The sequence below is a fragment of the Molothrus ater genome, chromosome 2, assembly GCF_012460135.2.
Source record: "Molothrus ater isolate BHLD 08-10-18 breed brown headed cowbird chromosome 2, BPBGC_Mater_1.1, whole genome shotgun sequence".
NCBI lineage: Eukaryota > Metazoa > Chordata > Aves > Passeriformes > Icteridae > Molothrus > Molothrus ater.
Window position 1 is genome coordinate 72,917,198 of NC_050479.2, and position 24,920 is coordinate 72,942,117.

The 24,920-nt window shown below is 39.7% G+C and overlaps 1 protein-coding gene across 1 annotated transcript; it reads right to left on the reverse strand.

Moving 5' to 3' along the window:
• Nucleotides 1-83: 83 nt before the first annotated feature.
• MPHOSPH8 (M-phase phosphoprotein 8) lies at nucleotides 84-24,839 on the reverse strand. The gene is made up of 14 exons (XM_036404045.1): nucleotides 24,730-24,839; nucleotides 23,940-24,570; nucleotides 20,150-20,305; nucleotides 18,553-19,392; nucleotides 15,139-15,235; nucleotides 13,318-13,443; nucleotides 13,143-13,231; nucleotides 11,925-12,065; nucleotides 11,077-11,163; nucleotides 9,000-9,154; nucleotides 5,458-5,612; nucleotides 4,060-4,187; nucleotides 3,346-3,429; nucleotides 84-2,425 (listed from the first exon to the last, which is right to left on the reverse strand). The coding sequence occupies exons 1-14, from the start codon at nucleotides 24,837-24,839 to the stop codon at nucleotides 2,384-2,386; spliced, it is 2,841 nt and encodes a 946-aa protein (XP_036259938.1). The 3' UTR covers nucleotides 84-2,383.
• Between the last annotated feature and the right edge of the window lie 81 nt (nucleotides 24,840-24,920).

Genomic DNA, 24,920 nt, shown 5'->3' on the forward strand with positions numbered 1-24,920 from the left:
CTGCTACCACTGCAGTTCATGGGAACTGCAGCTGCAGCCCTTGCTGGTGGCAGCAAGAAGAAACTGAGCAAGTACTTCACAGGTATTTCTCCACAGTGCCTAAGTAATTGTTTTTTATTGTAGCTACTTTCTCTTCATCCTTTGTCCACCAAAATCTTTTTCAGCAATCGAACAAAACCCATACAATAAAAACCGACAAAACCCAGCTTCAAACAGCTTTTCATACACTTCTTATGCATCTTCAATAGGGATTCTGAATTTATACTGCCAACTAAAAGAGAAAGATGGCTGCAAAATATTCATCCCTAATAAAAGCATCATGAAACCCAGATTTCATTCCCATGTTCTGTAAAACTCCTCCCTCTCTCCCAAGTGCCTCAAGATAAAAAACAAAACAACTCCCCAAATCAACAGCCTCTGACAAACTACTTGCTGTATCAACTCTTGGAGCATTACTAGACATTTTTAGGTTAGACTGTACAACAGTTTCTAAATAGCATCTCTATCATTTGGACATTTGTTCAAAACACCTTTTATCCCCGCCTGGAGCAGCTCCAGCATTTCCCACTGGCAGGTACTGTACAGAGCTTGTGCCACACACACTGTGCTGCCACACGTCCTGCAGGAGTGACTGCAAGAGGCAGCCATGCAGATGAAACCTGGCACTTCAGCATAAGGAAACACAAGTGTCCTCTTTCCTTATGCATCATCCAGGCTTATGCACAGGGACTACAATTTCAGCTACACAAAGTCCCAAGTGTTGGCAGTGACATACCTGATTCTCAGCCAGTGCTTTTCATGCATCTCAGGTGTTCACACTTAGCAAAGTGAGGTATCTAACATATTTCAGAGAGGTGGAGGTATAAAGTCTGTTCAAAACCCAAATTTGTTAAGATTTCATCAATACTGTGCAAAAACATAAGCAACTATTCTAAATCAAAACAGAAACGAGTATTTCTATGTCATGCTGCTGTTCTAGTTTTATATAGCTTAATGTGACATTACACAAAAATTGTGTCCTTCGTTACTCATTTGGCATCTCCTAAATATGAAAGATTTAAAATTTTAAGAACCAAAAATTAAAAACCGGTTAACTGAAATTTATATTAAAAAATCACAGTTCTTAAAAGGATACTTCATACAGCTGCACCATTTTGATGGTGAGCAGTCAAAATAATCAAGAATTTATGCAGAAGTTTTGCTAATAATATAGGCACATAGTGGCATGTAAACTACACATGACAACTAGAACAGCAAAGGCACGATCTGGTTTGCTTTTTCCTACCTTTCAAGATGTTGGTTAATTTACAGAGAAAGATATTCTATACTCCATGCAGAAGTACTACATTTATATTTTACAGCACAGGACCATTACAAAACTGCTGTCATCTGATAAAACGGGTCATTTAAATAAAATAATATAATAATAATAAGATAAAAAGATAGCAGCTTTTTGCACTGAGGAACTGAATTTCTGAAGTAAAGGACAACACATGTTCTGTCACCTGTCAGGCTGAGGACATCTGAAATTCTCTATGTATCTTCTCGTCTACAAAAAGCACTGCCTGGACACTGAAGGTAGCTACAAGTTTTCTGGTTTGCTCTTTTCAGCTTGTATTTGTTTTTAGATGTCACCTAAGACCTCAAAAGTTAAGATATCTGCAAAACTACCAGATGCTTCTCTAATACCAAAGGCAGGTTAAAGCAGAGATTTAACTGGGAACCTGACTGAGACCCTTCTGTGAATGGAGCCTGTTCAGATGTCTTTGTTCATGCCTGCAGACTGAACTCTGTTAGTTCAAAGGGAATCACTCTAAGCATAACAGGTGTTTCATTGAGAGATAGGAACAGGAGCAGTTTTAAAACAGAACACAGCCCTCAGCAACTTAAAAGTTAAACCTAATGCAGTCATTTTAAAGTGTAATTTCTTCCCATGGCTCCAATAATATGACAGTTCTGCATTTCACATAGAAATGTTAGAGTAAGTAGAAAACTTTAGTTTACAAATGAAGATCTTTAAAAAAAGACATTTCATGTAATTACCTTAAATAGTTCTTATATGCACCGTTCCACATTGTGGAAAAGCTGAAATATGCAGTCTGGACTCCACAAGTTAAAGAAAAACAAAGTTATATGTATTGGCACAAATACTTACATCTACATCTGTACAAAGTAAAAAAAGCTGACAACCCTGTCCCACCAGTGCAGCGTATTCAACTGCTTTCCAACACACACTTCCTGCGACTGCCAACGAGCGGCAAGCTGGGAACTGAGGCTTCAGAGTGTGGTGCCAAAAAGTTCCAAACTGCTTTGTCAGTCTCTGAACAGAGGAATCAGAAGTATATCCAAAAAAGTGTCAGTCCACTCATGGCATGCTCAGAGGTCACTGCAGCTGCACTCTGTAAGCTCCTATGAGCAGCTTCACCTGTAAAAGAAAACAAAGGTTTCCATATCAACGCTGGCGACAGGTGATTACTCTGTTAAACGCTCCTATGTGGCACAAGGAAAGGCACACAATTGCTACTGACTAAGAAAGGAAAAAAGAGGAATTATGAAGTCCTTAATAAAATCAGTTTATAGCAGCCCTACTTAGATATGGATGGTTTGTTAGAGGACTCCAGTAGAATACTGCAGTGGTTTTGTTTGAACAAGTTAGGTGGTGTTTGAACAAGTTAGCCCCAAGTCTGAACCAGACAACAAGACAAACATATACTTCCATCTGCATACACCTTTTTCCACAAAAAAAAAAAAAAAAAAAAAAAAAAAAAAAAAAAGAAAGTACAATAAAACATTTAAGACTATAACTTCAACTATCCTTCAACAATCCAATCCTTCAACAGGATCTGGAAAATATACTGCTACATCTTTCTAGGATAAAATAAATGCTACCAGAACAGAATTCATCTTGCAACATGTAGTGGGGAATATTGCCCAAACCACCTGTAAAATGCAACAGACTATTTAAAAGCAGAGTGCATACCCCAGTAAGTATTTCTAACACACAAGCAAAAACATCTGTATGCAAAAAAAAAAGGTGGCCACTCCATGTATCTTTCAGTCATCAAATTCAAAATATAGATGGAGAAGATGTTTAGCTGGAACACCAGTTTATCCTAGTGTATGAATTATTCTCACCACAACATAAAAATGTTTAATTATAACAGAACTAACACGTTCCCAAGTTCTGGCTGTGTCCAGGATGTAACAGTAACTGATGGAAACTGGGATCAGGAGACAGAGGAAAATCTTTGAGTTTTACATTTGCAACATACAGGTAGAAGCATTCAGACAATGGAAGAGTACAACAAATGAGCATACACATTTAATTTTGAGAACATTTTGTACCTTGGCAGTAGGAGCTTCTGCCAACCGTATGAAAAGCTTGTTAAGGCCTGCAGTAGGGCTGAAGGAATAAATAAAGTGACTATCCTACAAGGAAAAAGAAAATGGACAAAGTTAATGGTAGGTCAAGGCTGAAAGAGCTGTGTAAGAGGACTAACAATTCAACATTTTCACCATGCTTTTTTGGAAAGAACATTGTACATGAACCTTTGATGCAACGACTGAGAAAACAAGACTTCAAAATTGTGCAGTGTGATGCATTTAATAGATTTAAAAAAACCAAATTAGAAAATAATTATTAGAACTTTGAGGTAGGTTGTTAAAAAATATTTAAGAACTTACTTGGGTCAAAAATATGAGAGGCTTGGTCAATTAGAGAAGAAGACTCAGTCCCAGAATCACAGAAGGCTGGAGAAGGTCTCTCCAGGGCATCTAATCCAACCCCCTGCTCAAGCAGGGCCACCTAGAATCAGTTTATCCAGCACTATGTCCCTAACTTTTAAGTCATACATTTTTATGGAACCTAGTACAAGCAAACATTATAGTTCTCTCCATATACAAAGAAAATTAATTTTCATTTTAGAAAAACATAATGATAAAAAGTATGCTTCATCACAATACTGTAAATTCAAATTACGGCACTGAGATTTCCCAGGCTGCTCTATAAAGACTTTATGAAGTAGTTTTACAGTCAATCAGCTATATGAAAAGATTTACCAAGAGTAAAGGGAGCTGGAATTTGTCGTTTAAAACCACAGCTTGTACACTGCATGGTCCACAGAGCCGAGCAACAATGTCTTTGCCAAAGAAATTTGCATGGAAAACAAAGAGAAGAATTCCAGATCCTGAAAGGGAAGACAATTCAGTTACATGAATTTAAAATCAGATCCATTATCTAGAACTGTGTACACTAGACCTTTGAAGACAGGTGCAAATACATATAAGTAAAAACCATCATATGGTGTATATATATACTAACAAACCAACATGCAAAACTCCCATTTCCCAAACCAGTGGATCCAGAAAATAATTGGCTTGGTCACCAAGTTAAGGACTTTTCACAACAGAAATAATTTTATGTGGCTATTAGAAAGGAATGCAAAATGGAAACAGCAATCCTCAGCACAGTTCACTTCTGTGGTTTCAGGTTTACTCAAAGAGAGTTATGGAATTTAGTGTGGTTTGGGTCTAGTCAAGAGAACAGACAACTGAGCCCAGACATTACAGATCTTTATGAACCGCACTGGAATTCAATAAGCAGCAACTTAAGCTACCCACAAATATTTCATTTTAATACACAAACTTACATTAAGTTTCTTAATTCTAAAAGACAGGATATCTATAATAAGAACTGGAAGACTTATCCAACAACTCTGAACAACCAGAAAACTGAGCAGACATACCCACTTTCAATCTCAGTTTAAGTGGATTCTAATAGTCACACTGATTTATCACTTTAAGAAAAATCAGTATCAGTAGATATTTCCCTGATATACTCATCAAAAATGACTTAGATAAGCCAAGCAGCAGAAAATAGCATCTGAATTCCTGGAAAAATAACTAAATATTCCCAAATACATTGGGAATTTGATTCCTGTCTTTTTCAAAAGGTTTGTGGGCAAAACAAAGTCGACTGCAGCTGCTTCCTTTTCCTAGTATTTCTAGACTGCATTTGTCTCAGGGCACTGCTGGGACTACATTCCAAGCCTTCAGCACATGACCTACTGTCCATGAAACACAAGCATCCACTACAAGACCTTCTCTAGATAATCTAGTAAGCCTAGATTTTCCTGAATCATTAATTCTAAGGTAAAGGTAAACTACTCCTTTCCTATAATGCCTGTCACTAATGTAACCCATGAACAGGAAGAAGTTGACACTCTATATGTGGCAATTAAAAAGCCTTAAAAAAAATACAGACAAACCCTACCCATAATACATCAAAATATAATTGCTCTCCCTATGTTCCATAATCAGAGTGTTCTTAATGTGATGTACTGCAAAATCATACAAAATAATTTTGCATAGGAGATAATTTAAGACATGCTTTAAACATATTGTTCTACCTTTTTTAAACAAACAAAACCTCCGCCACAGCAACAAACCCCTCCCTACCTTCTGGCACGTTCTGTGGAGGTTTATAGTTAAAATCCAAAGAAAAGTCTGGCCCTTCGCAGAGACGATGACACGCAATTGGGAACAGTGGCTCCAGCAAAGCAAGGCAATTCTCAAAATAATTCCTGATGGTATCTTCTGCTACTTTTGAGAGCCTGAAAGACCAAACAAGTGAGGCCTGTGCTTCACACAGTGAATTATTTTACCAGATATAGGCTGGGTGAGAGCTGACACACACATAAGCATTCCGGATCACCTTTTTAGATTCCTGATTTTCAGGAGTGAATGCCTTCCTCACTAGCATTTATACATAGATGAACCACAGGTCCCAGTACTGTTAATAAAATATTTTATCAGCAATCTGTTTGTGAAATTCAACTACCGGGTGCAAAAAAATAAAATGTTAATACAAATGCACTGCAGTAGAATAAAAAAAAAGGATTTTACTAGCCACGTATTTTGAAGGCTTTATATACAGAAAGATATCCCAGAAACATGAATATATACTTGGTGGCTAAATGGACATCCCCACTTTCCCAGCTGGATTGAATTATCAATCTGCCTGCAAGTAAAAATAAAGAAGCACATCCCTGTATAATTTTACTGGCAATACTACTAGAAAAATGCAGTTCCTAGTTAAACTCTGTGAATAAAACAGTGCAAAGGTAGCCATTCTACCACTAAAAGGCAGGCAAAGTGGGGGTTTTGTTTGTTTTTTTTGGAGAGTTAGGGAACCAGGTGGAGTGGCAGCCCAGCTTTCAAAGAGAGACCACATTACTAGTGGTGTCTAGCACCTTTGCAGGCAGACCACTCAGTAATCCTCTTCAGAAAGCTGTTTGGTCAGAATTGGGTTTTACATGCTTTAGCACAGCAGAGGTCCTGCCTCTGGCGGCTTTATGGCTTTTCCAGTTATTATTCAGAACACACTTCCCCACCCTGCTACTGGGACTATCATCTGCAGAAACTAAAACTTCAATGTTTCACTGGAAGGAAACCACAAGAACTGCCATGCCTAAGCAAGCCCCAAAGCCTATGTAGCCTGTTTCCCAGATGCTTGACAAAGCCATATTAAATATGAGAAATTTAACAGTAGGTTTTTTTGGTACACTGTCCTATTTTCTAGCAATCTGATTATGAGCCATCCAAAACTAGAAACTGCAGCCAAATCCCATCTCCTTAGATCTGCTTAATCCCTTCTAAAATCCCATGTATTTGTGACCACAGCATTCTGCAACAATGAGATGCATGATTCAGTTTTGCTGTGCAAAAATATTCTTCCACTTCAAACCTATCACTAGATCATTTATTAGGATGGCCTGCAGAACCCGTCTCATGGCTTTGGGTTATTTTTTGTTGTTATTTCCTGATTTCACATTTTGACCATTTAATAATTTTATTTTCAGCTTCACTACTACTATAATGCTGTCCTCTGACTGACAAAAAGTACTGAACTGGTATTTTCAGTGAGTCTAAAAGCTTCCCAAATTAGCAAGAGCTGTGTTACTCCCTGTACAGTTCACATCAGCACAGTAATACCCCCAGACATGACTTTGCAATCATCAATATTTAATTTCAACTGCCACTTGACTGGCAAAATTACATGGTCAAGATCTTCAAAAACTCATTATTTAGATTAGCCAAAACTGAAGGTGGCAGATGTCAAATAGGAAACAAACTGGAAAGGTATCAAATAGCAAATGAGTGACAAAGTCTCATTACACTGAACAGCAGATACCAGATCACTTATTTATCCTGCATGCTTGCTGTTGCCTTCAAAACCTTAACTAACAACAAGTCATGATTTGCTTCCCTAGGCCTGAATCAGCATACTCCATTCACCCATATTAGCTGCCCCTGCTCACTTTAACAGGTTTCTAATTTCTGAAAAATAATTATTACCTTTTATGCTTTTAGCACTTTTTCTTTTAGCATTCTTCAAGAGAAAAACATTCCTTATAGTGTTCCTCTGCTCATGACAGAAGTTTGCTTTGGTGATCTACAGTATCTCAGACAAGCTTTCCAGGGCACTAAAAACAGTGGCATCACAATACTTTCCTCCTGGTATGGAACTGGATCCAAACATGTTACTTCAGCAAAAATCAGTAGCACAAAATCTAGCTGGAAACCAATCACTGCTGGTGCACTCTGAGATCAATAGTGGGTCTGGTCCTGTTCAACAGCTTAATTAATGACCTGGTGGATGGTGCAGCAAACCCTCAGCACTTTGGCAGATGAGACAAAACTGGGAGGAGTGGCTGACAGCCTCTGATATCCACAAGAGACCTTGACAGGCTTGAGAAGTGGGCTGACAGAAACCTCACAATGTTCAGATATCTTTAGAAAGTTTCCAATGACCTGACACCTCTCTGAGCAGCCTGTGCCAATGCTGCATCACCCTCAAAAGGAAAAATTTCCTGATGCTTAGAGGTAGCCTCCTGTGTTCCAATTTGTGTCCATTGCCCCTTGTCCAGTCACTGGGAACCAGTAAAAACAACCTGACTCCACCCCCTTAACCCTGTCATTTCAGGTGTTTTTTGATTGATACACACTGACCATTACAAGGCAGTTTCTGTAAAGACAGACTTGAGAAGTCAGCTGATGGGAAACACAAGAGATACGAAGCAAAAAACAGCCAGGGCTTTCTATACACTGGAAGAGAGTAAGTTTGGATTACAAACTACTTGATAGATTGCCTTGGATTACATAGAGGTCTACATCATCATGAAACAAGAAAAAAATCTTGCACTGAGACAGTGTTCTTCCAGCACTAACTATGCATTCATGGCAAAATCTCACCTGCTGCAGAAGCCACGAGACCCTCCTTAAGTCTTCCCCAAATTTAGAGATGGCTGGTTTTAATTTTCTGCCCATATACATTAACTATAGTATTCCTCCAAATGGGCATTTGGAGAGCTTGCTCATTCTCTGTATGTTTGTCTCAGTGTAGCTCAGTATATTTTGTCATGACCATATGACACCAACACTTTACATGTCGCATACACTGCACTGCTCTTCAGTCATTCTGCTGCATGATAATGATGATGATTTCCATCATCTATTGGCATGAAAGCTTTATCCCTGGCACTTTCAGCTCATAGCTGATGTTTAAAGGTCCAAACAACACCACAGCAACACAACGCCTGCACAGATTTTTCATGATGTTTCAGCTTGGTGTTCTTTTGTTTGATTTTCCCCTATGCTTTCTAGCAAGGTATTTTATTTGGCACGCCCTACTAAGAGCTTACATTCAATGGTCCAGTGCTTATACACTTCTAAGTTTTCATGGTTGCTATATCTTAAGTAATCTTTCTCTTCTAGGAATTACTTTTTCCTCCTCTCCATACTTTTACTCAGTGTTTGAGCATGTGTATGCCCATTCTGCTAGCTCACATAATTTTGCTTTCACATGATTTGTTAGTTAGCTTGCTGCCCAAATCAGATCTGTTTTCTTTCCTGACATCTTCCTTGACTTAAATCAGAATGATGACATGCCTAGCATGGCAGACTTCAGCAGAACAAACTTCCAAGTACATTTTACTCACGTTTCCAAGTGGCTCCTGAGCTGCTCATACACCAGTATGTTATTGCACTGTTTAGCAAAATGCATGGCGCTGTTCTGGTGCTTGGACAAAATGTTGCAGTCAGCTCCGCTTTCAATCATGAGCCGCACTATATCAGAATTCCCTCTTTTACAAGCCTGGGTGGGAAGGGAGAAGATGGAAGGACAGAAAACAACGACAAACCCCTCAGAACAGAGTATATATATATTGACAGCAAGCGAACTGCAGAAGTGAATTAAAATCCAAAATTAGTTACAATTTAGAACTTAATTATTTGCTCTGTGAACGGTAACACAGCTTGAAACTCAGGAACACGCTCCATAAACATTTTATCTTTATCCAGGCAGAAGCAGCAACAGTCAGGATTACCAAGCAGACATAATTAGAAAAAAAAATAAAGAAAGCAAATCCCAGAAGTTCTGTGAAAACAACTGATCTGCTGGAGTTCAGTGTGTAAATTTTCTTGGAATTGTTTACCTCAGTAAATATGTTTCTCTAGAACTATTCAGAAATTACTGAGGTAACATTTCAAGTGCCTGTTTTTCTATCCATCTCAGTTTAAAATGGTATTTCGGGTATGCAATTAATTTACAGAATTTGTCTCAGACTGGTACGTAGCTATGTTGGAAAGCCACTGTTATCCTCTGCATAAATGTTCAAGGCTATGCACTGTTACTTACAGCAAGAATTTCAGGGCACATCAACCATAAACTTAGCAAAAGCACAGGAAAATCTAAAAAAAGTTTTACTTTGAAGAAAGCAAACAGATGCTCTTGATCACTTGTTTTCAAACACTTCACTCAGATAAATTAGGAAAAGGCACAAGAGATAAAACATTTTTATCACTGTAAGACCTTTCAGAAGACAGCTTCTGAAACTTCTCTCTGCTGTGAACTTGGATCTGTGCCTTCAATCCATCATCTTCCATAAACAGTACAACCCACCTGCCTTCCTCAAACCAAAAAACCAAGAAAAATCTCACACCACCTGACAGAAAGGAATTGAGTGCTAAGATCTTTTTTTCTCTCCTTTTAGAAAAAGTATGATCAAACTCCTAAGGTTAAATAAGAGTGACTTGATAAACACCTTGATAGGTTATCCACAGAGGACTAGCTTTGTCCCAGTAAGTTACTGGAAATGAAGATCCTATTCTTTGTATCTGCATTGTAAAACAAACACCTGGAATAAATCACTGTAGGCTGCTAATTGGTTTGTACAGCTGTGCATCAAAGACTAATAAAAACTTTAAAGAAGGTCAAGACTGAAGTTCATGGAAGTAGCCAAATTATGAAGAGATTTTTGGATTGAAGTGGCTGAGGAAACCACAAGTGAGTTGTTGTCTTCAGAGAAAATGTGAAATCCCCACTTGTTAAGCCTCACAGAGTGCAGAACAGAAACAATACCACATTGTCTGGGCAGGAAAGCTTCTGTAAGCTCTTTGGCAAACAAACCACACAAACAGCCTACACATAAATAGAGCAACTTCATCCAAAGGGGAACTTTGGTGAAATTCATCCACATAAAGAAAAAAATATGAAAAGCACAGACTGTTTTATGAGTATTAGAATTTTCCCATTACAAAAAATTTTTTTTAAAAATCAAGATTTCCTTTGTGACTGGGGGAATAATGGTGCAGAACAGGCACTGGGAATCAGACTGTAAATTGGCTATTTTATTTCTGGCCTGCAATAAAACAGCAAGTGCAAATCACAGAAGCACCCAAGTGAAAGATTATCCTTTCTGGAATTTTTCTCTTCCTGCTGACAATTTGATTATCTCAGCTCGAAGACTACATCTGCATTTCTTTGAGCCACATCTTCAGAAGAGGATGATGAGCCACATTTAGCACTGCATGCTGAAGGCATCTGTGTTTCTTGTTTAGATATTACAGTACATTAAAGAAATGGATTAGAACTCTGCTTAGAGTAACTATGAAGGATATTTTTATTTCAAATATGGAATGTGTTCCTGAAATGAATTCTATAAATAGGTTTTTATGTTTTACTAGTTTGACTACAGTATTCCTAATAAACCACATAAGGACAAACGCAGGATTTACCTTCATTAAGGCAGTCTCACCACTGCTCTGCTGCATGTTCACATATGCTCCAGCTTCCAGAAGAATAGCTACTGTTGTTAGAAAATTCTGGGGAAAAAAAACAAACCAAACCCACAACACAGGTAAGTAAAAAATATTCTGATTTTGTTTCAGAATATAAAATGACATTTACTTAAAATTCATCCATAGAACTCAAAACATGAGTCATGGCACAATTAACACTGTTCTCTCCCATGGCTAAAAAAGAGCATTTCAGACTTAGGCAAGTGGATAGTCCTAATTATTTACAGTTCTTACATTTTTTTCCTAAATCCTGCAATAATAAACATCACAGAAAGGAAGCAGTGTATTTGCATCTGCCACCAAATGGGAATGAGGCTCCCCGCTGCCTTTCTATCTACTGTTCATGGGACCCACCTGAACAGAGGAGTGCACCCACGAAACCCTGGCTTGCTCTAACTTACTGCTTGAGCTGTCTTAGTTTGGGAAGAGCTTGCCACCGTGTTCATTGCCCAACTGCTTTAAAAGAACAAATCCTGTTTCATCAGAGATTTTCTTTCTAAGTGTCTCCAGTTTGGATCCTATGTAGCCAGATATCATAACAGGCAATTCTACCACAAGAACTTCAGCTCCACTTTTCCTCCTATGATATTCTCTGCTCAGGGCAGGGTTTGTGATCAGAACTTATTTATACTACAATAACCACAGCTGCTGAAATTATTATTAGTCACCCTGCTGTATCTTGCTAACTACTTTTTAGGCATCATTCAAAGGTAAAAAACTGTGTACTGCCTTTAATCATAAGTAAAAGAGCTCCCAACCACAAACAGAACAATAACCAAGCCAACCTTTTCAGCTGCATGTATCAATGCAGTTGTTCCATTTTTCTGTCTACCATTAACTTTAGCTCCTTTCCTGATCAGCATCCGCAGAAGGTCGTCGTGCCCTCCAGCAGCAGCAAGCATTACCAGGGTCATTCCACTTGGGTCCTGGAAAAAAAAAAATAAATCATTTTCATTACAGAAACAAAGTTGCAAGACAAAAATTTCAAGTGCATCAACATGTTTCACAAAGATTTCCCTCCTGGCAGAAGAATTCACACATACATGGCTGCCAGATATCAGCAAACTATCACCTCCCACTTCTCTGGTCTGCAGGTCTCACACTCTCAGCTCTATAATCTGCAAAATCCATAACATTCTGAGGATCAGAACAAGAAGCAGAAAAACCAAAATGAACCAGGAAGAAAGGCTGTAAGGTATTTGAGGGTGGGGAAGACAGCAAGACTGTCAGCACCCATGGAGAAAAACCACTATGGCTCAAGTCAGCTGCTCTCACAACACTGCCTTTTGCTTTTATCAGAGTGTAAGTACAAAGACACTCTAACCAGCCAGTCTCCTCACTCCTTCCTGCATTTTCCACCAGACCTTACAACTCACAGAACACATGCTGGCCTCAGTAGTTTATTTCTCATCTTCCCTACGACACCTCAGAAGACTCAGCATAATGCTGAGTTCTCAAAATGCTGCATAACACAACTACACAAGATCACCAGTGAAAATACCAATACTGGAGATTTTAAAACTCAAAAATGGAACTGCAGTCCTATTCAACAGGAAAATAGATCTTGAAAGTAAACCAAGTAAGAACATAGCTGATAACAAACTGGCAGAAAACTAATTATGAAGTGGTGCCAGTACGTCAAACACCTTGCAGGTTTTGGGGCTTTTCAGAGTTTTCAATGTTTTACACAGTTCAGCCACTTGTACTGATGGTTATTGTTCCTAATAGCATGCAAAGTTCCACATTTAGTCAGTTAAGTACACTGGGCAAGTTAGCTGGAAAGCTACTGGGATGGTTCTATCAAACTTCATTTTTTCTTAGAAGAAATGGATAACAAATACTGAAACTTCCAAGTCTGTGCTCCTTTTTAACCCCCTATGCTTTTTTTACTTAGGTGAGATGGAAATCTGCTACAACATAAGAGGGGAAAGCTTTTCAAATAAATCAAAATTTGTATTCTTCCCTCCTACTGTCTTCCAATACTTCTACTGCACAAAAATTACCTCTTGATCCAAATTATATTCCTCATTTGAAGAAAGCGCCATTTTCACCGTCATGTAGTCTCCACTTTTAACAGCATCTCTGAGGAGAGCTAGAAAATAAGTTCAGTGTTGTTATAGGATATTTCCCTTTGAAATGTCAGCTAAGAAATACCCCTTCTTGCCAGAAAATACTCACCACTTGATATTGGTTCTGTTGATACATGATTCTCATCTTTTCCATCAAGATGCTTCTGGAATTCTTCTAGTGTCAGCCATTCTAACTGCATGTCCATACCCAAACTCAGGACTTGCTGCTTGCCATCTATCATGTATTTAATTTTGTGGAATTAAAAAAAAAAAAAGTAAAATAAGCAATAAATTGTAAATTTTCAAGCTAATGAATGCTTGCCCTTGCTTCAATGATCAGCAGCTTAACAAACAGCTACTGCTACTTTTCATTCAAATAAACCCTGGCAGTCAGCATGGAATGGTTCTCAGCAGCAAAGGCTACATTACAAACAAACAAAAAGCTTTTACTTGAAAGAAACTGCCAATTTGTGGTAATAAATAAGGGTGCAGTGATTATGGGAAGGTGAACACTCCATCACTGTAGTAGCAGAAGCACTGGAAACACACTGAAAAGGTACCAGTGAGTTTCAAAAGAAAACTTCATTTCAGCCTCCTGCAGAGACAAGAACTGGAGCACTTGGGATGCAAGCAGGAATGGAGAAAATCTTAACTACCAGTGTTCTCCATTTGACCCCCATCAACTACTTCTCAATCACCTTCTGCAGCAATGCAAGTACATCTCTTTGCTTCATCCCTTTTATTTCTCTTTTCCTTGTACACCTTGCTCTTTTAATTCTTTTATGGATTTCCATTCTAGCAAAGATTCCTTTCTTTTGCAGTTATTCTCATAATATTAATTTTTTTTTCTTCTGAAGCTACATTAACAACTCAAATGCACTTTTGATCACCTTAAATCCTAGAATATTAAGACAGTTACCAAGAGTGACTAGTTGAGCCACTAAGGACTATCACATAACAAAATTTAAGTAAATGACCAGCATCAATTTAGAAAAGACCTGTTCTCTTTCTGTAAGGTATTGGAGCACAGTAGCAAGCTTAGCATAAGACAGAAGTCAGGGAGGGCTAGTCCACCTCCACCTATGCTGGCAAGTCTGATTTCTGGCTGCTTTACACATGGTACCACATTCCTTTTAATAAATGCTGCTTAGAATTCTGCATAAATACTATTTCTGAAGTATGGTTCAGTATCTGTGATTACCACACAAAGGACAAGCGCTGCACAGAAAAAAATCATTACTCATTCTGCTTCTTACTACTTTTCCTAAACACTGTAAGCATCTATGCCACTTTCAGAAAAAGGTGCTTCTCTAGTGAAAGAATTTATCCTGAAAAAAGTAATCCAGAGCTGTTCTGAGATGAAGAGCAGTAATACTAATAATCCATTATACTATTAGGAACAGAAACAGAACCTAGACATTCTTTGTTGTGTATCTAATTATCTAGGGTTGTATAACATAACTTGTCTCTGTGGCTGAAGCAAGAGGCAAGATGTTTGTCTGATGGAGCCCCTACTAATTTTCTTAAGTATAAAAAGGATACACTCATAATATTGTCAGAACACTTCTGAAAATAGCCAATGGTTGGATGAATTCCTCTAAAAAAAGCTACTATTACATGCTAGAGGAGCACAGTTGTCAATCTTAAATTAAAAAGGGCAAAATTAACTTGTCTACAAAAATGTCAGAGACTTCTATATACTTTTGTGCTTCATACATGAAGCATATATTAACATTCTCGTGAAGCATGTATTAGCAAAGCCATAGACCACAAGACTTTTGCTTCCTAAAATAAACACAGAGTTCCTTATTTCTGGTGTGTGTCTGTGTGTGTGTGTGTTGCAAAATTACACAATATCTGCCTTATAGAAATAAGAAGAGAATGCCCTGAATGGTCATTCCCTTCTCTGTTTCAAGAAGTTAGCACTTACTTTTTAGGACCTTCTGTTCTTTTCTGGTTTTTTCTTCTTTTTCAGACTCCTTTTTTTGAGATTTTTCTTTAATTTCAGTTTTCTTTACTTCTTTTTCCTAAAATTGAAAGCAAAGACCAAATTTTAGTGGTGCAGAAAAAAAATGGAAAATTAACTCCTTTCACCACTCCAACAATAAAGTATATTTACAATTAAAACTACTGAAACCTATATGCAACAGACTTGTAGACATTCCTAAGAATTAAACAGGTGAGTCAGGAGTTAAGTCTGTGAAGGCTTCTTCCCTAACAGTGGAGGTATTATTTCCTGAACATAGTAACTTCAATTCATAATTTTACTGCATCCCAGCCATTCAAGTTGCCTTATGGAAGAGCTGCAAATATGACAAAATCAGCATTTTTAAGGAAATTCAAAATTAGAAACTTTTTGTTCGTTCCAAATAGTAAACCTGAATAGAATGTAATTATTTCAGAGCATTTAACAATTTGGTAGCACCGTATTTGAAGCATTATGATATCATTGAGTTGAACCTCAACTGAGAAAACTTGACAGTTGGACAGAAAAGGTTCCAAGCTTTGCAATTTACACAGACAGAATGTTATGGCAACAGTTATTTGTGAAAACAGACACTCAGTAAAATCCACCCAAAGTCATTATATCCGTGCAGAAGTCTGAGCTTAGCAGTATCTAATATCACAGAAGAAACTTACTATAGATGTAGATATATGATCAAATTTGCCAAAATGGAACCCAGCTTTCTCTATCAAAGTTTGCCTTTCTCCTTCTGTAATCCTCTCTCTCCACTCACCAAATTCACTGCAGAGTAGGTTGGACAAGGCTCCTTGGCATGGCTTTGTATCAGTCTCTGACACTTACTGGCAAAGAGAGTAGCACTGTCTTTCTGAAAAACTGCCCCAAAAGAAGTCCTCACAAAAATTTACATATATGCTACCATGTGGCAGAGCAAAAACCTTAATTAAACCAGATTAATTTGGTGTATCATTATGTATTAGCAGAGCTGAGACATTTAATTGCTTTCCTCACCACCCCCCTTCCCTCCACAAACTTTGGCTTTTAATCACTGACGCGATTAATGCAAACACAGGCAGCTGTTCATCCTGCCAGATGCTCAGTCTTTAAGAGGAAATCCATAACTTACTAAAGGGACTACCAGATATGTGCTACAGTGGGGCTGTTAAAATCAGTATTCTATTCCAGTTAAAATCAGTATTCTACTCCAGATTTCTAATGCTGATCAGATGCAGAACATACCCTTTTTTTTTTGGAGGCAATTGAAATGGAAGGAATGGGTCAGCATGCAGACTGACCCCAAACAGAAAATACTGTGTTATAAATTGACATGACTGGTGCTCCATAAGCTGAGTTACATAAGGAAAGACAGGAAATACATGTGATGACTTTCTTTGAAAGGTATCATCTTGTCTGGGCCAACAATTTAGTGAACAAAAAATACCCTGCAGAACTCTCCACCAAACCTACCCATGCAAGTCCACAGCTGCTCCAGATAATAACTAACCAGTTACAGGAAACACTGTTTAAGCCTTCTACACTCAGAAGCAAAGAGCAGAACACCTTCCCTACTTTGCTGGTACCTCAGAGCATGACCTTCCTTGGAGCACGACCACGAGAAAAGCACAGAGATAACTCACTGAGAATGCTGACTGAAGAGCCACGGCAAACCCACTGTCCTCTGCTATTCATTTAGTCATAGTCAAGGTGACAGGATTTTTACACTACTGGTAAATAGAACAGAATTCCAAAGAGTTTTTCTATTCTTATCTCTCTCTCACAAACACTATAGCCATGAACTGTAAGTAAACCATTTGGGTAATAAAGGACCATATCACTTCAACTAATTAAATAGCCTTCTGAAACTGGCCTATGCCTCACAGTAATTCCTTGTTTTCCAGAACTTTCAACACTAAGATCCTGCAAACACGCTCTTCGGTGTAGCTCTACTCTGAGAATATGACACATAATTCTCTATCCCCAAAATAACTTATTTAAGGTGACCTACTCCATACACAGAACAATCACAAGCAGAGGACCACTGCTGAACCTGCAGAAGTAACTTTCCACCATGGAATTATGGTCTCAGAAGTGGCATATAGTCCAGTAAGTATCAATGTGTTTTGATTGCAATCCTGTTAAATCAGAATATGGCTGCTCTGAGCAGACAACATTTTATGAACTGCAAACTGTATTAGAACAGGCTGAAGCAGATGAAAGAAATTATACTCCCAGAAACATTACAAAAAATACTTATTTTGGTCCTAATTTTCTTCTTTTGCCTTTACAATACTGTTTTTCTTAAAGCACTACTGTATTGAACAAGGAACAATAAATATCCTGGTATTTGCTTAGCTTATTTCTTACAATAGGTATAGCATTTCTATTTCTATTTAATATGAAATGAAATTTAATATGAAACGAAACATTTCCTGTAAGCACTCCAGAATTCTAACAAGACAAGCTTGTTACACAATTATTTGGGAGACCTGTGTGGAGAGCTTTGTGGACAGTTGGCTAGCTGAGAAAGGTCACGTCGACATGATACCGCTGATTAAGATAGAAGAAAGCAAGCCTAGGAGTCAGCAGTCAGTGTCCAATCACTGATGCGACCTTGCTGCAACATTAGGATGGGGGAGAGGATCTTTTGCCAGAAATAAGGAGATAGTTTCAGTAGAATAACCACAAGAATGTAGAAGTAATGACAAAATAACTATAAGAATATAGAAGAAGGCGTGGTTGCCCGATGAGTAATTAACCAATAATGAGCTCAGCTTTGCAGTATGTATAAGCTTCATTAACACCAATATAAATATGTGTGAACTATCAATAAACTTGGAGACTTGCTGATCACTCATATTGAGTGCTGCATTTCTTCTGCCGATCCCACAGACGTGGGCTTTAGAAGTGATTTCAGCATTCCAGCTCTCAGGCAGGTGTCACCACGGGTAATCCCTGATGGAATGGCCAGTGTCTGAGAGAGAGCAAGTGTTGCTCAATGCTGTTCTGCCTTACTACACAAGTAGAAAAAAGTCAGATGGGGAAACTCTTGAAGGTGGGCACGAACAAAGCTAAAAATAACAGCATGCCTTGCAAGAACAGGAAATTTCATTCTAAGAAGACACAGTAAACGGGAGACATTTATCCTTTCACATTTGTGCTCTCCTTTCCTAAAGCATTCCCCCCCGCTTAGAGTGTTCAGAATCCAGAAATTTCCCAGTCTCTGTTATATACTGTGCAGTGGGTGTTTCTTTAAGCTCATGCAGCTCAGTACCTTTCCAATTTGTACTTTTCTCTTTGCCATCATGAACAGTCATGGTTTGAGGTATGTGTACCTTGAAGATGACTGATTTTACCCCCAGCCCCCATGCTAACCGTGCTTACCTCCCCAGGGGAATCCATGGGCCTGCACACCCTTTCATCGGCGCTCAATTTCACACCCTTCTGCACTGGTGAAGGAGCAGGTGACACTTTCTCCAACTCTCCTGGTACTTTTTCTTGACCTGTTTGCTTTTTGTGCATGCTCTTCTTCTCTAAATGACTATCCTGAATTTCTACTTTTCCATCCTCTTCTCTACAGTCTTCTGCTTTCTGAACTTTCTTCTTCTTTCTTTTAGCCCTAGTATCACTACCATCATCTTCATTACTTGATGATCCATCAAGATATTTATCAGGAATGCCATCTTTTTCATCAATTTCTTGTTCCAATCTCTCTTCTCCACTTATTACCTTTTGTTTCTCATCTTTATTTTCAGAATTTATGTTTGAATTTTCATTATAAGTTCCTTGAGAAATTGAATCATCCACAGGACTTGATTCTGAGTCCAACTGAACATCTCCTTGCTTCTCCTTCTGCGATTTTTTATTTTCTTTAGAATCTTCTTTAGATTTTATTTTTAAATCTTCTCCCTTCTTTTTCTTGATTTCTTTAGTATCTTCTTTCCTTTGCTTCTTTGGGTCCTTTGAATCCTCCTTAGTTTCTAAAGTCCTTTTTTTTGGCTTTGAATCTAAAACCAAAATATCTGAGGAATTTTCACATTCTGTTCTGGGTTTTTCCTTGACTTTTGGAGACTTAGATTTTTTCTTCTTCGGGTCATCTGAACCTCTATCCTCTCCCTCTTTTGACTTCTTCTTTTTCTTCTTTGGTGAAACATCACCTTTTGTTTCACTTTGCCAGTCGCTGTCAGACTCTGCTTCAAATATATCATCATTTAGAGGTGGTTTCTAAAAGGTAAAGAAAAAAAATTAAAAGTTTTTCCTTCCCCAATAAACTATCATTTTGGTACAAAGTATACAAAAATGGTAGTGGTTGTGCTTGGGAAAAATAAATTTTTAAGCACTTTTATCTTTTGATCCCTGCCAAGATCATTCCTCATTGCCAAACTGCAAAATGTGATAATACAATTCTAGCTTACTTACCTAAATTACACTACTAACTGCTTGGATGAGAATCAATACACAAACAATTCAAGTAAACCAATTACACATCCAACAACCATATTCTAGAACAGAACAAATCTGAGCTATTTTACATCAAAAACAATTTATTTGATTTTGTAGGATTTACCTACAGGTTTACCAGAACTAGGGTACTAGTTTTCAAAAAGGATCCTTATACTGCTTTTTCAGGCTAACTGAGCTGTTAAAAAGAAGAAAAGAAAAAGCTATATTCTGCCGTCTGGAATCTAATCTTTCTGTATTCCTCTCCTACCAAACTGATATCTTACCAAATGATTCCATGTTCAAACTCACTGATCTCCTACAGAAAGCAGGAGGATGATTGAACACTGTGCCCCGCCTCAGTGACAAGACAATTGTCAGAGAAGAGCAACAATATTAAATTTCACAAGAAACAAAGAAGTTATGGATGAGATTTTTTTTAATTCCACGTTTCAAATGCATTCCCTTCTCCCCTCCTCTCATTAGTAGAGTCTAGATAAGGATTATGTCTCCAGGGTAAGATACTGAAGTTGAAACACACCTGTATTTCTTTTTTGACAGATTTAGGCTTATTATCCACAATCTTTTTTCTGAATTCAAGAAGCACTTCTTTGCAGTCTTCCAAGTGAGCCTCTGGTTCCCAGGTATCATCATCAGAGGTGTATCCTTTCCACCGGACTTTATAGAGAGTTTTACCCTGTAAGAAAAACCCACAGCATTAATACAATATAGCATAGTATTGCATCAGCTAGTCAGTTCCTGAGGATGTCAGTGGATATACAATTTTGTGAATACACAAATCAGTATTTCTGTAGTTGGAACAGTTTTATCCAAAATACTTCCAGTATCTAACATTTGTTCAGAACCACAGCTACAATGTACATATCATAAATTCCCAGTCAGTTTATCAAAATGGGTTTTCTGACACTTATGAAACGATTTTTTTTCAAGTTTTAATATTTCTTCCATAAAAATTTCAAGATTGACGGTTTTCTCTTTGCTGAATAACTTGAAATAAATCCTTAACACTTCTAATGAATTACCACCACTCATCAAGTTCCATATCGAAATTTATAATTTATGCTATATTTGTAATCAATTCTATTTCTGATAAACTGAAATACCAACAATAAGGAAAAAAACCCCCAGTAATGAAATCAAGTTAAACCTAGACAAAAATCTGAGTGTGTGCATCTCAGTGGAGTTAGTTACAAAGAATTTGGTAGATTACATACAAAAATCTGAGACCAATTGTTTCAACATTATTGAAATTCACTGAGGGATAAAATGCTGCACCTTGCAGTCTCTATCTAGTTTTTTCTACTAAATTATGAAGTTCTTTACCATTAAAAAATTATTTTTTTAGTAAATGTACTTAGGAAAGCACCTTTGGAGAGGCAAAATAGTACCTCTCACTTTCAAACATGGACTGATAATGCTCTGAAAGACCTTACAGCACTAACCAAGCCTGGAGAAAAAAAGCTTCAGGAAGAATTGCCAATTGGCACTTACTGTTAAATGTCTATGCATAAATTTTTGCCTGAGCATAATTAACCTTTGACCAAGTGTATAAACATGCCACTAAACTTCAGCAACCAACTGACCAACTCTATTTATAATCTTCTGTATTTTGCTTCACAGACATCTAAATAAATAAATAGCCTGTATTCAAACACCTTAGTTTTAACATTTCTCTTAGAATTTAGCTTAACCCATCTCTCTTGATTTAGGAGTTAAATTCCCAAAATCATATTCCCTCTCCTCTTTCTTCTATTGGGGTTACTTACAAAATAAGCAACCAGTAACTTCCTCATTACAGTCACAGAGTGTGTTAGGTTATAAAGGATTTCCAGAACTAACAAGTAAAATGCCCTCTCAAAGCAGGACTGCCTCCATCAGGCTGCTCAGGTGTCTGCCCAGTCAGTGTATCTATGCAGGTGTCCCTGTCTTCCAGCCCTGTGCACCCCCAGGAAAGATCTGATTCTGTCCTCTCCACATCCTCCTGTCAGATACAGATATTACTCTGATGTCCCCTGATTCTTTTCTTCTTATGGCAAAGCAAATCCAGCTCTCAGCTTCCTGTTTTCATTACCCTCCTCTCTGGTATGTATATGTCTTTCTATCCTGGGGAGCTCAGAACTTCACATGCTACTCAGGATGCTTCTCAGCAGTCTGAGAAGAGAGAATGAAGCATCTCTTGATCTTCTGGCTACACTCCTGGATGCTGCTGGCCTCCTTTGCTGCAAGAACTGCTGACTCATGCTCACCTTACTTGCCTGTGGGGACTCTCAGCTTCTTTCCTGCAAATCTGTGTTGTAGCCAGCTGGACTCTCACCTCTCTGCTGGCACAGGGTTATTCCCTTTCAGATGCAGGACTTCTGCTAGCTGCAGTTAGGAACATCCTTGTAACTCAGGTACTAAATAAGCTACAAGTCCTTTTTTCATTAATTGAGAAAGTTACATGAAGTCTAATGCAAATGCAAACCATTTGGCTGCTGAATGACTATATCCTGTACATGGAGAGTGACAGAAAAACGCAGCTTAGGATAGTTTTACAAAATTCAGCTTAAGTGAAGGCAGAAGAGTGATTCTCCCACTTAAGAGGCACAGTCTTACACTCACCTATCAACACTCTCTCACTATTAGTTTTTTTTCCCTTCTGTTACCACTTAGAAAAAACTGAATGCTTCCAAGCATTTTTATACTGCTCTAGCTTCTGTGAGAACTAGTGATGAGCTAGAACCAACTTGTATGGAAAGGATACTACCATGTCATTAAACAGCACAGTTACAATTTCCCACTTCCACTGGGGAACATCACAATTTGCACCAGAGCCTGTTGTTGGAGTATGACTGAGGCGCAGAACGAAAAGCTTTATAGATACACTGAGAGACTACATTTCCAAACTTTCACTGCTTGCTCTCTTAAGTAGGTCATGTTAATGTTTTATTTATGCACAGGTATAACTCCCCAGCCCAATCCCAACCCAGGGGTGCTGTCCCTCATCCCATCACCAGGGATGATGGGATGCCAGGCCCAACAACACCAGTACTGTGTGTGGGAGAGCACCTCCATGCAGGGCTCTCCAGCTCTGACACTTCTGTTCCGTGACACACAGCACCCCATGCCACGCTGCCCAGTGGCTGGCTCCCTCTGTGGAGCCCAGGAGCACAGCCCCTGCAGCAGAGCAACTGAGAGGGCACCTGATGAGCTTGGAGCTCAGGCCACAAAGCCACAATCACCATGTGCTGGCTACACCCACACGCTGGAGCTGATCCAGCCTGGAAAACTCAGACACACAGAGCTCAGATGTGCTGCAGAATGGGCTGCTTGGAGGGGAGGGAAAAGAGACACCCTGTTACCACCACGTGCCAATGACATTTTTAAGAGATGGTACTTGATGTATCCCAGTACTCTTTAATGTCTCACCACCACAACCACCTAGAGACTTCAGGTTCCATCACTTGGAGGTGGGTGGAAAGAAAAGAATTTAAAAAAACAAAGAAAAAAAAAGGGAATCCTCTTGTTTTCAAGCCTAACTTATGTTGACCAACAATTCACTTCTATAAATACTGTACTACTATGAAAGCACAACATAATCTTAAGACATCAACATACTTCAGCTAAGGTACAATTTAATAACATCAGAAGTATCGAAGAAAATGCTGATCTGAAGGTTCTCCAGACTAAGGGTTTCAAGACTCTGATCTTTTACATGAAATTGACAGATTTTTATAATGTCATAGACTGAAGCCTAAAATTAAAAAGCATCAATTAGTTAAAATAAAAATCTTCCAGGCACAAAATAATTTAAGAAAACCCCTGTGTTAGTTATTTTTTCTATTTGAGATTTAGGAAAATTTTAAAAGAACTTCAACCAGTGTAGGTTGCTTTCAAAGAAACAAATCACGGCCTGGTATTTCATTTTAAACAATGCAAGATGACTACAGCTTATTATTTCAATTGGGAGAAGACTCTCTTATTTCAGGAGGTCTTTCCCCGTTTTGTCTTTCACCATGGTCCCTGGCAACATACCCTGAAAACACCTCTAAGCTCACAGTTCTATCCAACCCTGCCCATCTCTGCGCTAAAACATTTCACACCAAAACAGTACCGCAGTTCAGCGTCTAGAGCCAAGAGCAGTTTAATAATGCAGACAAAATCCAACAACTTAGTAAAGACCTATCTTTGGCTGAGGGCACAGAATCCGGAGCAAGGCACAGAAAGCCTGCTTGCAGAGCCGTGCACAGGGCGGTTCACACTGCACCCCCATCGGGATTACCCTTTTCACGTGCCCCTCGCGGCCCGGTGTCAGCGAGCCGCGCACTCACCCCCTCGTTCTTCACGTCCAGGATCTTCTCCACCTCGAACACGTCCTCCCCGTCCTCCTCCTCATCCTCCTCGCTCTCGCCGCCGCCAGCCTCCCCGCCGCCTGCTGCCGCAGAGCCCGTCGCTTTGCCCGCTTTGCCCGCCCTGTCGCCGTCTTCCTCCCCGCCCTCCCCATCCTCGGCCGCCGCGGCCGCCGCCGCCGTCTCCTCCTCTCCCTCCGCCCCCTCCAGCCTGGCCGCCGCCGCCGCCGCCGCCGCCGCCTCGGCCCCCCTCCCGGCCGCCGCCGCCGCCGCCGCCATCTTGGGCCGAGTTTCGAACGACAAGGGCGCAAAGCGGCTGCGACATCCGCGGCCGGGCGCGGGGGGCGGGGCAGCGGCCGCCACAGCCAATGGCCGCGCGCGCAGCCTGTGACGCACAGGGCCGCGTGCCCTTCGCGCGGCCGCCGCTGGGCGGGGTTTGGGAGGGGCCTGAGGGAGCGTCCCGGTGCAGCCTCGGCCGTGGCTGGGGACGGCTCCGCCCAGGGATAGAGACCGGGACAGCTCCCATGGGAACGGCGGGCTCCCAGCCACGTCCGACCTGGCCGCGGGCACCTCCGGGCATGGGGCAGCCGCGGCTTCTCTGTGGCCTTGGGCACTTCCAGTCGTGGGGCATCCACAGCTTCTCTGGGCAGCCTGTGCCAGTGCCTCACCGCCCTCACAGGGAAGAATTCCTTCCTAACGTCTAATCTAAATCTCTTCTCTGTGGTTTAAAAGCATCCCCCCCCCCCTTGCCCTATCGCTATTTGCCCGTCACTCTTCCTCGTTTTTGTAATTCCCCTTTAGGTACGGGAAGGTGCTACGAGCTCTCTCTGGGGCCTTCTCCAGGCTGAACAATCCCAAGGCCCTCAGCCTGTCTTCCTCCATCCCTTTCATCATCCCAGTGCCCCTCCTCTGTACCAACTCCAGCAGGTCCCTGTCCTCCCCGTGCTGGTGCCCCAGAGCTGG